We start from the raw sequence: 13,353 nt of genomic DNA on the forward strand, positions 1-13,353 counted from the left end.
AATACACTTGGAGTGTTTGCCAAATCACTTCCGAAGGGTGACCCAGATTAAAAAAACTGATTTCTATTGAAAAAACTTGTCCCCGGGTTCAACTCTAGGACTCTTGGTGTGCTGACTCTAAATAGAGAAGAAAATATGAAATAAAAGGCAGGGAAAGCGAGAGTAAGTCGTTGAAGAGGGAAAATAAAGGCTGAGGGGAAAAGAAATAAAATATTAGGAGGATAAAAAGAAAATATGCGCAAGGTGAAGGCAGAATAAAAGGAAAATGCAGAGGGAGAGAGGGAGAACAGAAATATAAAGGATAATTGTTAGAGCAGGGGATGGTTAGAAGTCAGAATAAAACGATAACAGAGAGGAATGTAGCGAGAACCATGAAGAAAATGAAGAACTAGAGGCAGAGGAAAGAAGGAGAAAGCTGAGAATAAGACAAAGGAGGGGTTTAGTGAAAATAATTTAAAATTAGGAGAATAAAAAGAAGAAACGACATGGGGGCGTAGAGAGGATGGTTGTAAAAAACTGAATTGAAGGGGGAAATTAAAAACCGAAAAAGAAGTGGATAGAGGAATAAAGGGGAAGTAAAATACACTTATATTAGGGCTATGAAAATGGAGAAAGAACAAAGTGAAGAGGAGCAGTTAGAGTAAGGCCAAGAGTAGAGCTGTAAGGCTCAGCAGGGGGAAATAAGTTGGAGTAAAATTGAGGCGGGGTATGGGTTGATAGAATAGCAATATAAATACGTACTTGCGTATTGATCTATAAATTAATTTAAATTCCTAAACAAAGCTGAAGACTATGACATGGTTTTTGGACCAATACTGTACTCGCACTTGAAGGGCTGGGCAAATAAACCGGCCAACTAAGAACTCACAGGTACTGCAGAAATATTAGTCAATTAGATACAATAACGGTTGACTCTTATATGAATCGGTTTTGACGTTGTGCCATCTTCAGTGCCCTTACGAGAAATAATGGGGTAGTTTTCTTTGAAATACCGATAAGAGAGCTTTTATTAAAACCAAAGCTTAGCCAAACTTTCACTTCATAAATATCTTATCAATTGTTTTAAGCATATAAATTAAATAAAAATTTCTCGCTTTAAACGAGTACGATTTAAATACTTAATTACGTTCCCAATTTCATCCAGCGATTAACAATACAGTATAACATCAATGCCAACTGCAATAAATAAACCGTTATCAACGTTAAGAATATAAATTTTATTGCATAAATTACGACTACAATACATATACATACAAATGTGTATTGAATAGACGGAGGTGCTTACATATAAATATGCATATGTGTGTATTTTTATTTTAATGTTTTTGTTTATTTTTAGTTAACCCATTTTTAAATATAATTTAAATTTTACATGTTACAGTATATTCCTTTTTGCCTTAAATCTACAAAAAAAAAAAGAAACAAATCTACCAACAATTTCAATGGTAACTTCGCTGAATAAATGCTGCGCAATGACTGCCAAACTGACGCAATGCCAAAGCCAAGCAAATTTATCCCCCAATAAACTTAAAAACTAAAATAGCATACAATTTTAAGAGTTAGGCGTTAGGCTACACAGTATATAGGTATGTGTATGTGTGTGGTAAATGTACATACATTAGACCGCATCAAAAATAAAGAAAAAAATTAGAACTCGTCATAATTATAATAAAGCACATTCCGTAATCTGAGTTGTTCTGGAAAGAGACATTTCGTTGTTCGTAGATTCTAGACCCACCTAGTCGGGAACATGTTGCAAGTGACCACACCGTAATATCACATCGATCACCGATATATAACATCACCTTAGTTCGTCTCTTATTTATCTATTGCCCACGGGTTTTGTATGCCGCGAGAGGCACAAGTTCTAGGCGAACGAGGGCGCAGTAAGTTATTCTCATACCATTCCCGACCGCAACAGTATTGAGTACATAGGTTAATTTAAATCTTGATTTAAAAGTGTGAACATCAAATTACCAAACTTCTCAGCGAATTACTCTAGAGGAAACTAATTGATCTCGGAAAAACTAAAAAGGTTTTCGTAGTACATGTGCTATCCGTTTAGCAGCATCTGCTGTGTTTAGTGCGCTATACCTGAAGAAGAGTATCCGCTAAGCCGCTAATTTATATAACGAGTGTCCTCGCACAGCAATTTGAGGTCGTTCAATTCTTCCTCCTGCGGAAGTACAAGGCGGTGTTGCTTTTACAGCCATTAAATTATCCCACTTAATCACCATGGCCAAGTAATATGCACAAAATCACCAGAACCGAACCGGGGTTAATTAACAGCCAAGCAATGACTTCAAGATATTTAAGAATCTTGGTTATGACCAAAATTCCGAAAGGGAGTTTCTCATCAATTGTTTTAGTGCCAGAAGTACAGCTTTAAATTTTGAGTGAACTTCTTTAATGTGTCAGGACTTTTTGGAATTTTTCGTAACTATCTCAGGATAGTTGTGAACTTTTTCAAAATAAATAACATGTCTCCAAAATAACAACAGGTTGTAAGAACCAATTGTTTCCAAAATATGTTACTGGTTCCAGGAATTAATTGTTTCCAAAAAAGTAACCGGTTCAAAAAAGGTATTGATTCTAAGAAAGTAGCCGCTTCAAAGAAGAAACTGGTTAAAAAAAAGTTATCACTTCTAAGAAATAACTGCGCTAAAAAGTTACCAGTTCTAAGGACTAACTGATTAAAAAAAGGTAACCGGTTCTAAAAAAGTAGCCGGTTCCAAAAGGGAAGCGGTTGTAAGAAGTAACAGGATCTTAAAATGTAACTGGATCTAAGAAATTAGGCGTTTGAAAGAAGTAACTGGTTCTGTAAAAGTAACCGGTTCTAAGAAGTAACGGGTTCTAAAAGAGTAAGCGGTTTAAAACAAGTAAAAGGTTCTAAAAAGTAACTGTTTTTAAAGAAGTAACGGTTTAACTGAAGAAGAAAAGAAGTAACGAGTTCTAACCATGTAAGTGGTTCTAGGAAGAAGGTGGTTCTGAAGGAGTAACCAGTTCAAAGAAATAACATATTCCAAAATAGTTATTGGCTTCTGAAAAGTAACCAGTTCAAATATGTACCCGCCTTAAAAAGTTACCACTAACAGGGTAGTAATCGGCTGCAAAAAATTACGGCTGAATCGGTTTAGAGGAAACTGACCGGATCGAAAAAAATTACCGTTTCGAAAATAGCAACCAGCTCAAAAAAGAAACCCGTTCAAAAAAAAGTAACTGATTCGAAAGCAAGTAATCGGTTAATAACTGCTTAGGAACCGTTTCCAAATGTTATTGGTGTCACAAAAACCTGAGTTCGTTAAAGTAGCTGGTTCCTGTAAGGAACAGTAACCGGTTCCAGAAAAGTAAATGGTTTACTACAGAGTTATTTATTTAAGAAAAGCAACATCACAAACAGCTCCAAAAAAAAAACGGTTTCGAAAAAATGGTAGATTCCAAATTTGCAAAAATGCATACGTAATTGGTTAGTTTTTCGATGCTGGAATTATTGGTCTCACAGAAACTATGAAATAGCCCTAAATAATATAAAAATATTTCAAAATAATTTTGAAAAGACATCAATGTGGCAACATCACTAAATCCAACGCCGTGCTAAATTATTTTGAAAATATCCTTAACGAATTCCGAGGAAGTCAAGAAAGGAAATTAGAAATAATTTTGAAATTAGTCTAAGTAATTTCCAAGCAGGAGACAAATTAACCGGAAGTTGTCCGACTGGGTAAGTTTTTGTATTCCAAATTGTATGCAAAGTAATATAAAATAAATGTTTTGTCTTGTTCTTGGCACACTCGGAAGAAGTAAAGTTGCTTGCAAAATTCCATAAGTTCAGGTAGCGACCACCAAATTTTTCGATACGGTCTAATGTGCACACACTATCACATACACATACGTAAATTTATAGTATTTAAACTTATTTAATATACCTTACCTATTAACTTTGTTCTTTTTTGTTCCTACTACCCTGCAACCGTAAATTAATTGTGACGTTCACCCTTGTTTGCGCTGCGCTATCGCAGCCGTCGCCGCCTTTCATCATCATGGCAACGTCACACAAAATTTTAACCCTTTTTGAATTTAAGGAATAATATGCTCAGCACCAAAAAGACCAACACCCATAGCGATATTGTAATGAACCCATTATGAACAGATGGTTCTGAGAAACCCCAACCGCGTTGTAATATCGAACGTAAACATTCGGTTGGCTTAGTTAATGGCAAGAATGTCGTTATAAACTGTAATGCTGGATACATGCCCTCAATAGGCCAAATAATGCCGCATAACATTACGATTGGCAAGAATGAGCCCATAGCCACATAAGTAGCTGTACGTTCTGTATCCACAGCGCAGGCAATCACAAAACCAAAACACATTCCGCATAAGCCGTTAAGTAAACAAAGACCAACCACTAGCCACATGCTGCCTTCATTGGTCAAATCGAAGAAACCAAAACTGACAAGTAGCACAAAGAGTATTTGCAAAACAACAACGGTAAATTGTGAGAGCACTTGTGATAGCAGAATTTCTGGTCCAGTTATACCAGCTACCAAGCAACGTTCCAACATACCCTCATTGCGTTCGATCAGCATGGCGCCCGATGTAATGGCCACAGATAAAAAGAATATGATGGTCAAAATAACGCCAGGTGCGGCAAAGTCGGTGAAATTTGGATTATTCATACCATAAATGGGAGTTTGCCAATCGATGGGAACGCGGCCAAGTTTTGGATTCAATTCGCATTCGCTAAGTACATTTTGGACGAAATCGAGGAATGTGTATTGTAGATCGCGATAGAGCAGTGTGGATATTTGTTGATCTGAAAAAACAAGAGAGTGAATAGAAAAGTGAGATAAAATAAATAAATAAAAATGTAAGCCCGATAACTTCCGAAGAGATTTTAGGCCGGGCTTTTCTTCTTATTTGCGTTGTGCTTCTTTTAATGTTTCCTACAAATTGGTGGGACGAGAGCTACTTATTTAAGTCAACTCCGAACGGCATTTGAGAGCAGATGAGTTTTCACTAAGAGCTTTTCATGACAAAAATACGCGCAAACACTGCCGAGGGGCGACCCCGCTTAAAAAAATTTTCTTCTATTTGAAAAACCTTGTTTCTAAACTTTTAATATTGCTTTGCCCAGGATCCTCGGCGTGGTAGGCGGAGCAGGCTAACGTTGCACCACATTTCACAGATGTTAGACCTGTGATCTCAATAGTTAGATAGTAATCTTTCGACCAATTTTTATTCGCGTTTCCAAATAAAATTAAGCTCCCAAAAAAGTAACCGGTTCAAAACAATAAGCTTCTCATAAAACTAACCGGTTCAAAAAAAAAAAATAAATAAATAAATAAATGTAAGTCGCGATAACCTCCGAATAGATCTAAGGCCGAGCTTCTCTTCCAATTTGCGTTGTGCTCCTCTTGATTTTCCCTACAAATTGGCCGGACGGGACCTACATGTTTTATGCCGACTCCGAACGGCATCTGCAAGGCAGATGAGTTTTCACTGAGAGCTTTTCATGGCAGAAATACATCCGGAGCGCTTGCCAAACACTGCCGAGGGGCGACCCCGCTTAGAAAAATTGTCTTCTAATTAAAAAACCTTATTTATAAAATTTTGATGTTGCTTTGCCCGGGGTGCGAACCCAGGGCATACGGTGTGGTAGGCGGAGCACGCTACCATCACACCACGGTGGCCGCCGGCTAAAAAGTAACCGTTTTAAAAAACATAACGATTCGAAAATGTAAGCGTCTGAAAAAAGTAACCGGTTTAAAAAGGGCAGAGGTTCTAAAAAGTTAACGGTTCAAAAAACCAGCTAATTAAAAAAAGTAGACTGTTCAAAAACCTAACTGGTTTAGAAAAGAAAACTAACTAAAAAGTAACCGGTTAAAGAAAGGAACGCATTCAAAATAACTGGTGGTTTACCAAAGTAAACGGTTTAAAAACGTTATCAATTCAAAAAAATAACTAGTTCAAAAATGGAACCGGTGTAAAAAAGTAACGAGTTTAAAAAGCAAACGGTTCAAAAAACTTACCGATTCAAAAATATAAGCGTCGCAAAAAAGTAGCTGGTTTAAAAAAGGAAGCGGTACAAAATAGCTGGTGGTTTATAAACGTAACCGGTTTAAAAACGTTATCAGTTCAAATGATGTAACTAGTTCAAAAACGGAACCGGTTTAAGAAACTAACCAGTTCGAAAAATATTCGGTTCAAAAAGTAACCGATTCAAAATATAACCGGTGAAAAAATGATCGTTTAAAATATTTACCGGTTCAAAACAATTACCGGTCAAAAGAGTAATCGGTTCTAAAGAGTTTTAGGTTCAAAAATTTTATTGGCGGAAAAGAAACTGGTGCGAAAAGTAACTGCTCAAAAAAGGTAGCTCATTTTCAGAAAAATAATCAGTTCCAAAAAAGCTTTCTTTCCAAAAAAGTAACCGGTTTCAAAAAAGGTGCACAGATTCTTACTTGACATATCCAAGCGCACATTAACATCCGACGAATCAATTGTTGCATTCTCAGCGTAACGTCCATTTTCCACACGCTCATTTAGCGCTACTGTATAATTCTGGTCGAAAACCAACGAGCCCCATGCATTCCCACGTCGTACTTCTTCGTTTGCATCCTCTTCAGTTTGGAAATATTTCTGTAAAGAAAAGTTAAGTGTATTTGAATTGTATTCTGAATAAAATATGCTTGTAAAAGGACAATGTTGAGGTATCAGTTGTTTGTTTCCTAAGTAGGCCATACATTTTTGAAGTACGCTGACTAATTTTGGTGAGAAAAATTTTCGAGAGACATGTTCAGGCAGCCCTGGAGCTAGGACATAAGGAATTTTAAGGTCACAAACGCTGAGCAATTTGCGTTCAAGGCGGATGCTGCAAGTGGCCTAACAAAATATGCAAATGGGTCATACTTGGCTGGATCCACTTGTCAAAAGCTGGAGCAGATATGATCTGAAGAGGGTGCTGATAAGGAGCAAAAAAACTCTACTTAACCGGAGTGCCAGGCAGAAGAGCCAAGTGATCAAAGGAAGTACGTTAAATTGCCTACCCCACTCTTATACAACTGTGGTCAAGCCTTTGACCAAATATCAATTCCGAAGGGGGCTGAGAAGGAGCGATAAACCACTGATAAACGTGCACCTTCTATGCTGAAATATAACTAAACAAAATTGGGAAAATGGCTACTTCTATAGTTCAAGCTTATGCGATCCTCGAGTGGCTTTCACTTTCAGACAAGCTCTGAAAGGCGATTAGCTTGACAAATTACGTGCTATGAGGAACAGCAATATAAAGCCAATCTAAGGATGCTGCTGTATGTCGTTTTTCATGATTGAACGGGCAGCTGGCCTAGTCCGATATCCACATCTATTGCGCCAAATTCTGTACTATTCTCAGAAAATTCGGGTATTTTCTCTAAGATGAAGATGGATGACAGTTACGCAACGCTTCAGTTTCGCACTACAGGTTTAATGACTACCTCCGAGCTTGTGCTTGTCGGATGCAGAGCTGCGTCTACGTTATATGAATTAAAATCAATAACCCAAAGGCAGCGATTATTTTGGAACCGCCTACCACTGGACCAGTTAAGGTATTAAAAGGTATGCAAAGGAGGACAATTTCCTTTTCGTAAGACATCACAATGTTAAAAACAAAATTAGAAAGAAAAACTGTGTTAGAGCGGTACGCTGCAGGGTTAAATCCAGTTATATTTACTCTTTTCGTAATCACAGTTTGATGATAAATTTAACATCTGGCAAGTGAAAAGAAGGCAAGACTTACATCTCAAATAACAGGAAACTCTGTTAACCGCATCTATGTCTAAAATATATTTTAAGCTTACAACATAACTCACCACAACCATATTTTTATTCCTTTTGAGCATATCCAAATAACGACAACTCAAATGTGTTTGATTACAACCCGGATTCACTGGACAAAATTGATCGATTGACATTTGTTCTGTCAATTCACCATTTGCAACAGCGACTTTAAGACCGGTGGGATCGTGACCAATGGCATAGCAGAATATAATAATTTGTACCACAGGCAAGGCAACAATAAATAACATAGCACTGCAACAACAAAAAATATTTTTTTCAAAAATTAATCAATCATTTCCATTCCCTACATCAACTTACGGAACATTACGCAACATCCACAAAAAGTTCTTCCATACCAATGCGCGCATGTGATGCGAACTAATTACATCCAAATGTTGTAGAAGGGTTGTATGCGGTTCTTTTTCGGGTGGCAATGGTGATGCGGGCCTTTCGGCTGCTGTAATCGGATCACGTATCGCCGAATTCATCGATATATTATCACCAAACTCACCAGAGACATCGGCCGTATTGTGCTCATCGGACATATCCAATGCTGGATTAGAAATAGCTGGTACTTGTACTTGTTCAACAATTTCCTGTGCAATTGATGAACGGCGACGACGTCCCATATTCTGTAAAACTGATAACTTTAGAAAGACTTCCTCCAATGAACTGGCATTATATTGTTGGCGTAAAAAGTTGGGCGATTCTTCGGCAAGCATACGACCGCCACGTAAAAGGCCAATCTACATGAAAGATAAAAGTGGAAGTTTGTAGATGAAAAGTTTGTCTGGTTGCTCACTTTTTTTTTAATACATATTCTTTTTTATTTTTTTTTTATTGCATATATTTATGGCTAGCTTGTTGTTAATAATAAAGTAGATAAGGATGTATGTTGTATGTTTTGAATATATTTATTGTACTAGGGCTGCCTTTGTGAAGCTTGATTTTTTGTTATCTATATTTAACTAGCGAGATATGCTCAAATTGCTTTATACAATTGTTTTTATACTCAGCGTGCTTTGCACACAGAGTATATTAACTTTAATTGGATAACGGTTGATTGTACAGGTATAAAGGAATCGTGATAGATATGGAATTCCATATATCAAAATCATCAGTATCGAAAAGAAATTTGATTGAGCCATGTCCGTCCGTCCGCCCGTTAGCACTATAACTTGAGTAAATTTTGAGTTATATAGATGAAATTTGATATGTAGGTCCCTGGGCACTCACCTCAGATCGCTATTTAAAATGAACGATATCGGACTTAACCACGCCCACTTTTTCGATATCGAAAATTTCGAAAAACCGAAAAAATGCGATAATTCATTGCCAAAGGCGGATAAACCGATGAAACTTGGTAGATGGGTTAACGTTTAATCCAGAATAGAAAATTAGTAAGATTTTTGACAATGGGCGTGGCACCGCCCACTTTTACAAGAAGGTAATTTAAAAGTTTTGCAAGCTGTAATTTGGCAGTCGTTGAAGATATCATGATGAAATTTGGCAGGAACGTGACTACTATTACTGTATATGTGCTAAATAAAAATTAGCGAAATCGGATGACGACCACGCCCGTTTAAAAACAAAATTTTTTTTAAGTCAAATTTAACAAAAAATTCAATATCTTTATAAATAAAATAAATAAAATAAAATTTCAAAATGGGCGTGGCTCCGCCCTTTTTCGTTCAGTTTTTCTAGAATACTTTTAATGCCATAAGTCGAACAAAAATTTACCAATCCTTGTGAAATTTGGTAGGGGCGTAGATTCTATGACGATAAATGTTTTCTGTAAAAACGGGTGAAGTCGGTTGAAACCACGCCCAGTTTTTATACACAGTCGACCGTCTGTCTTTTCGTTGGGCCGTTATCACGATAACTTGAGCAAAAATCGATATTTCTTTTCTAAACTCAGTTCACGTACTTATCTGAACTCATTTTATCTTGGTATACAAAATGGTCGGAATCCGACTATGACCACGCCCACTTTTTCGATATCGAAAATTACGAAAAATGAAAAAATGCCATAATTCTATACCAAATTCGAAAAAAGGGATGAAACATGGTAATTGGATTGGTTTATTGACGCAAAATATAATTTTAGAAAAAAAACTTTGTAAAATGGGTGTGACACCTACCACATTAAGTAGAAGGAAATGAAAAAGTTTTGCAGGGCGAAACCAAAAGCCCTTGGAATATTGGCAGAAATACGCTTCGTGGTATTACATATATAAATAAATTAGCGGTACCCGACAGATGATTATCTGGGTCATCCTTGTCAACATTTTGGTCGATATCTCGAAAACAAATTCACATAAACAACTACCACCACTCCCTTTTAAAACCCTCATTAATACCTTTAATTTGATACCCATGTCGTACAAACGCATTCTAGAGTCACCCCTGGTCCACCTTTGTTGCGGTATCCCGAAATGGCGGCCACCTATAGAACTATGGCTCACTCCCTTTTAAAATACTCTTTAGTACCCTCCATTTGATACCCACTTCATACAAACACATTCCAGGGTTACCCTGGTAAATTTTCCTACATGTTGATTTTCCCTTATTTTGTCTCCAAAGCTTTCAGCTGAGTATGTAATGTTCGATTACACTCGAACTTAGCCTTCCTTACTTGTTGTTATTGATACTAGAGAAAAATTACAAAATTACTGGGGTTACTGGAATATGTTTCTGAATTTCACATCTTCTCCAGCTAGCTTTTCGGGACTGAATATTGAACTCGAAATATTTAAGATTCCTACTTTATTCTAGTGTAAGGGCAGATGACTCTATCCACTCAGCCATATGAATGTCCCGCTGTTCGCTTTGCAATTGGTCTCTAAGTATTGCCTTTTTTACTAATCATTTATTCACCTCTGTAACTTTGGGTTTATAGCATTACAGCTTGACTTTTTAGTTTAGTTGGTAAATTAATGAACCTAAAAGAAATCTTGAGCAGCCTATATGCAAAGCTGGGTAGTTATGATTACTTTAGGAACAAAATTAGCCCCAATTTCCTAAATATAATAAGGAAAAGTAAATAGCTCCTTTGTCCGAGAACAAAAGAATGGATTACATTACAGCTCCCCGAAAAATTACAAAAAAATGTTTTCTTTTCATAGCAAGAGTAAAAATACTTTTCCTTTTGGAATTGAATTCCAACTATAATACTAAGAATTCCAGAAGTTGTTAAGTATTTTCCATTGCTTAAAGGAATTGTAAAGGTATTTGAAAAACTCGCGTTGAAAATATCATTCGGTTGCAAAACTGATTGTATTATTATTGTTGCTATTGTGTTATCAGTACTTTGCCCCATCGAAAAAGCGTGACTACTTTCTAACTGTTAAAAGTCAAAAGTTGGCTTGCGGGTGTCAAAGGCAGATCACAGATTTCTGCGGCCGTATCCAGGTTCAATACAGTTCAACAGAAAAAGCCTGTACAGCATTTCCTTTCCTAATCTATGTGTATAAAAATCAAATTCTGTGTGTGTGTGTTGTGTTCCCTATGGAAACGTATGGGAAATACGCTTCAATCATCACCAAATTTTGGCTATAGGTTCCTTCGATCAGGGCGATGGTTTTTCATATTTCGGAACTAAGAATTTTAAATAAATTTTTTTTTTCAATTTCACGTGCGCCAATGGGTGGTGCGACAAATTTTGTATGTCAGCAAAAGTTACTCATACGCCATGTACGTACTTAAGTGCAGAAATTTTGTTTGGTCATAGCGTTGAATTCACAGGAGGTTAAAGCGATTTAATTGAGTGACTTAAAAGTATTTATTCAATTTAAGCATTCCATTGTAAAAATAGCTGTCTATATGAGATGATAGACAAAAATTGTGCAGCTAAAATATTTTGATTAAGTTATGAGATTTTGAGTATGAATTGTGTGTAACAAGACAAAATTGGAAAAATAAAGCAAATAAGATAAATTATAGGAATGAGGGATCTAAAAAAAGGGGGAGGCAGAGGGTGTAAAAAAAGAAAAGGGAGAGATAAGGAAATTATAAAGGGTAAGAATGAGAAATATTGGGAAGTATATTTTGAAGAAGCTCAATAAAATCTTATATACTGATTGTTTGACTTTGAGTAACGGGAAGAAATGCGTTAAAATACACCTTCTTATTTAGATTAGTATCTGCCCAACACCAGTAACGCCGTGTACTCTGCTAGTATAAATATAAATCCCGTTTTTACTCTCGTTCGTTTGTAAGTATGTAAGTGCAGTTAGACATTTGTTCTCTAAAATTTGGACCATAGAAATCACTTCACTCAAGAGCCACCCTAATATTTCTTACAATTTGTGACAATTTAAGTTTGTTTGGCAACTTTTGGGCTTTAACCAGTTAGCCACTTGTGGTCGAGTAAACTTTTGTGATAAGCCACATTGTGCAGTTTGGCCTGACCCCAGCCGCAGTCAATTATTGTGCATAAATTCAACTTGACTATCAATTTTTGATACAGTCGGTTGAACATGGCCTATGCAGGGGAGTGCTCGTTTATATCAAAAACTTAAAAGTTAGCTAAACTTGTTTTGGTATATGATTTGCTTTATTTTTCCCAACTTTGTCTATTGTAATTAAATTTAATTAACAGGACAGTAATGCAACTAAAAATTGTTACTATTATTTCTGTTATGAAAAACAACAGGAAGAACTTGAAAAACAACTCAACAGAAATTTGCGCTCTTCATTGTGAAATGCAAAAATATTTGCAAAGTTGTTGACGATCGCTTATATATTTTTGCAAAAAGATGAATGAAATTAAATTCAAATTCACGCATCATGAAGAGATTTTCCATGTGTCGGTTGTGAAAAAGACCCAGTTTCTAAATAACTACCCGGATCCGAAAAAGCACCCAAAGAAAAGTTACGGTTCTGAAAACGTAGCCAAATCCAAAAAAATTTTCCAAATCTGAAAAAGTAATCGGATTCAAACAAATACTCGGTTCTGAAAAATTAGCCATTTCTAAAGAACACCCCGGTTCTAACAAGTACCGGGGACAGAAAAAGTACCCTGTTTTCTAAAAGTACCCTGTTATGAACAAGTACTTATATCCCAAATAGTATCCGGTGCTGGAAAGTACCCGGATCTGTATAATTCCCTTTTCTAAAACAGTACCCGAATCCGAAAAACTTCCCCGTTCTAAAAAAAAAAAAAAACTATCCAGATGCGAAAAAGTACTCGGTTCTAAATAAGTACCCCGATCCGAAAAAGCACCGGCTCTAAAAATGTACCCAGGTCTTAAAAAGTATCCGGTTCGAAATATACTCGTTTCTGAGAAAGTACCCGTTTGTAAAAAAGTACTCGGTTGATATATAAGTGCCCAAAAGAAGTATCCGGTTCATAGAAAGTACCCGGTTTTTGAAATGTTTCTGGCTCTGAACACTACCGTCTTATTTACGTCGCCTATTTACGTCGATGGTATCATAACTCAAAAAAGACGATTTTTGAGTTAATAAAGAAATAAATACGAATAAACAGAAAGGGAGTAGAATGTATGGGGTGGCAAAAATTGCTGCCTCGGC

General features: G+C 36.4%; 1 protein-coding gene across 15 annotated transcripts in view; it reads right to left on the reverse strand.

The window, feature by feature from the left end:
• Positions 1-1,193: 1,193 nt before the first annotated feature.
• Positions 1,194-13,353, reverse strand: part of osy (oskyddad) — a 281,999-nt gene continuing 269,839 nt past the window's right edge. For all 15 annotated transcript variants that reach the window (XM_067781425.1, XM_067781467.1, XM_067781416.1 and 12 more), the window contains 4 exons: positions 8,140-8,567; positions 7,854-8,073; positions 6,465-6,642; positions 1,194-4,816 (listed from right to left, as the gene is read on the reverse strand). In XM_067781425.1, the coding sequence (XP_067637526.1) occupies positions 4,062-4,816; positions 6,465-6,642; positions 7,854-8,073; positions 8,140-8,567 (1,581 nt within the window). In that variant the 3' untranslated portion in view covers positions 1,194-4,061. The remainder of the gene's footprint in view (positions 4,817-6,464; positions 6,643-7,853; positions 8,074-8,139; positions 8,568-13,353) is intronic.

The sequence above is a fragment of the Eurosta solidaginis genome, chromosome 1 (assembly GCF_040869045.1).
Source record: "Eurosta solidaginis isolate ZX-2024a chromosome 1, ASM4086904v1, whole genome shotgun sequence".
Lineage (NCBI taxonomy): Eukaryota > Metazoa > Arthropoda > Insecta > Diptera > Tephritidae > Eurosta > Eurosta solidaginis.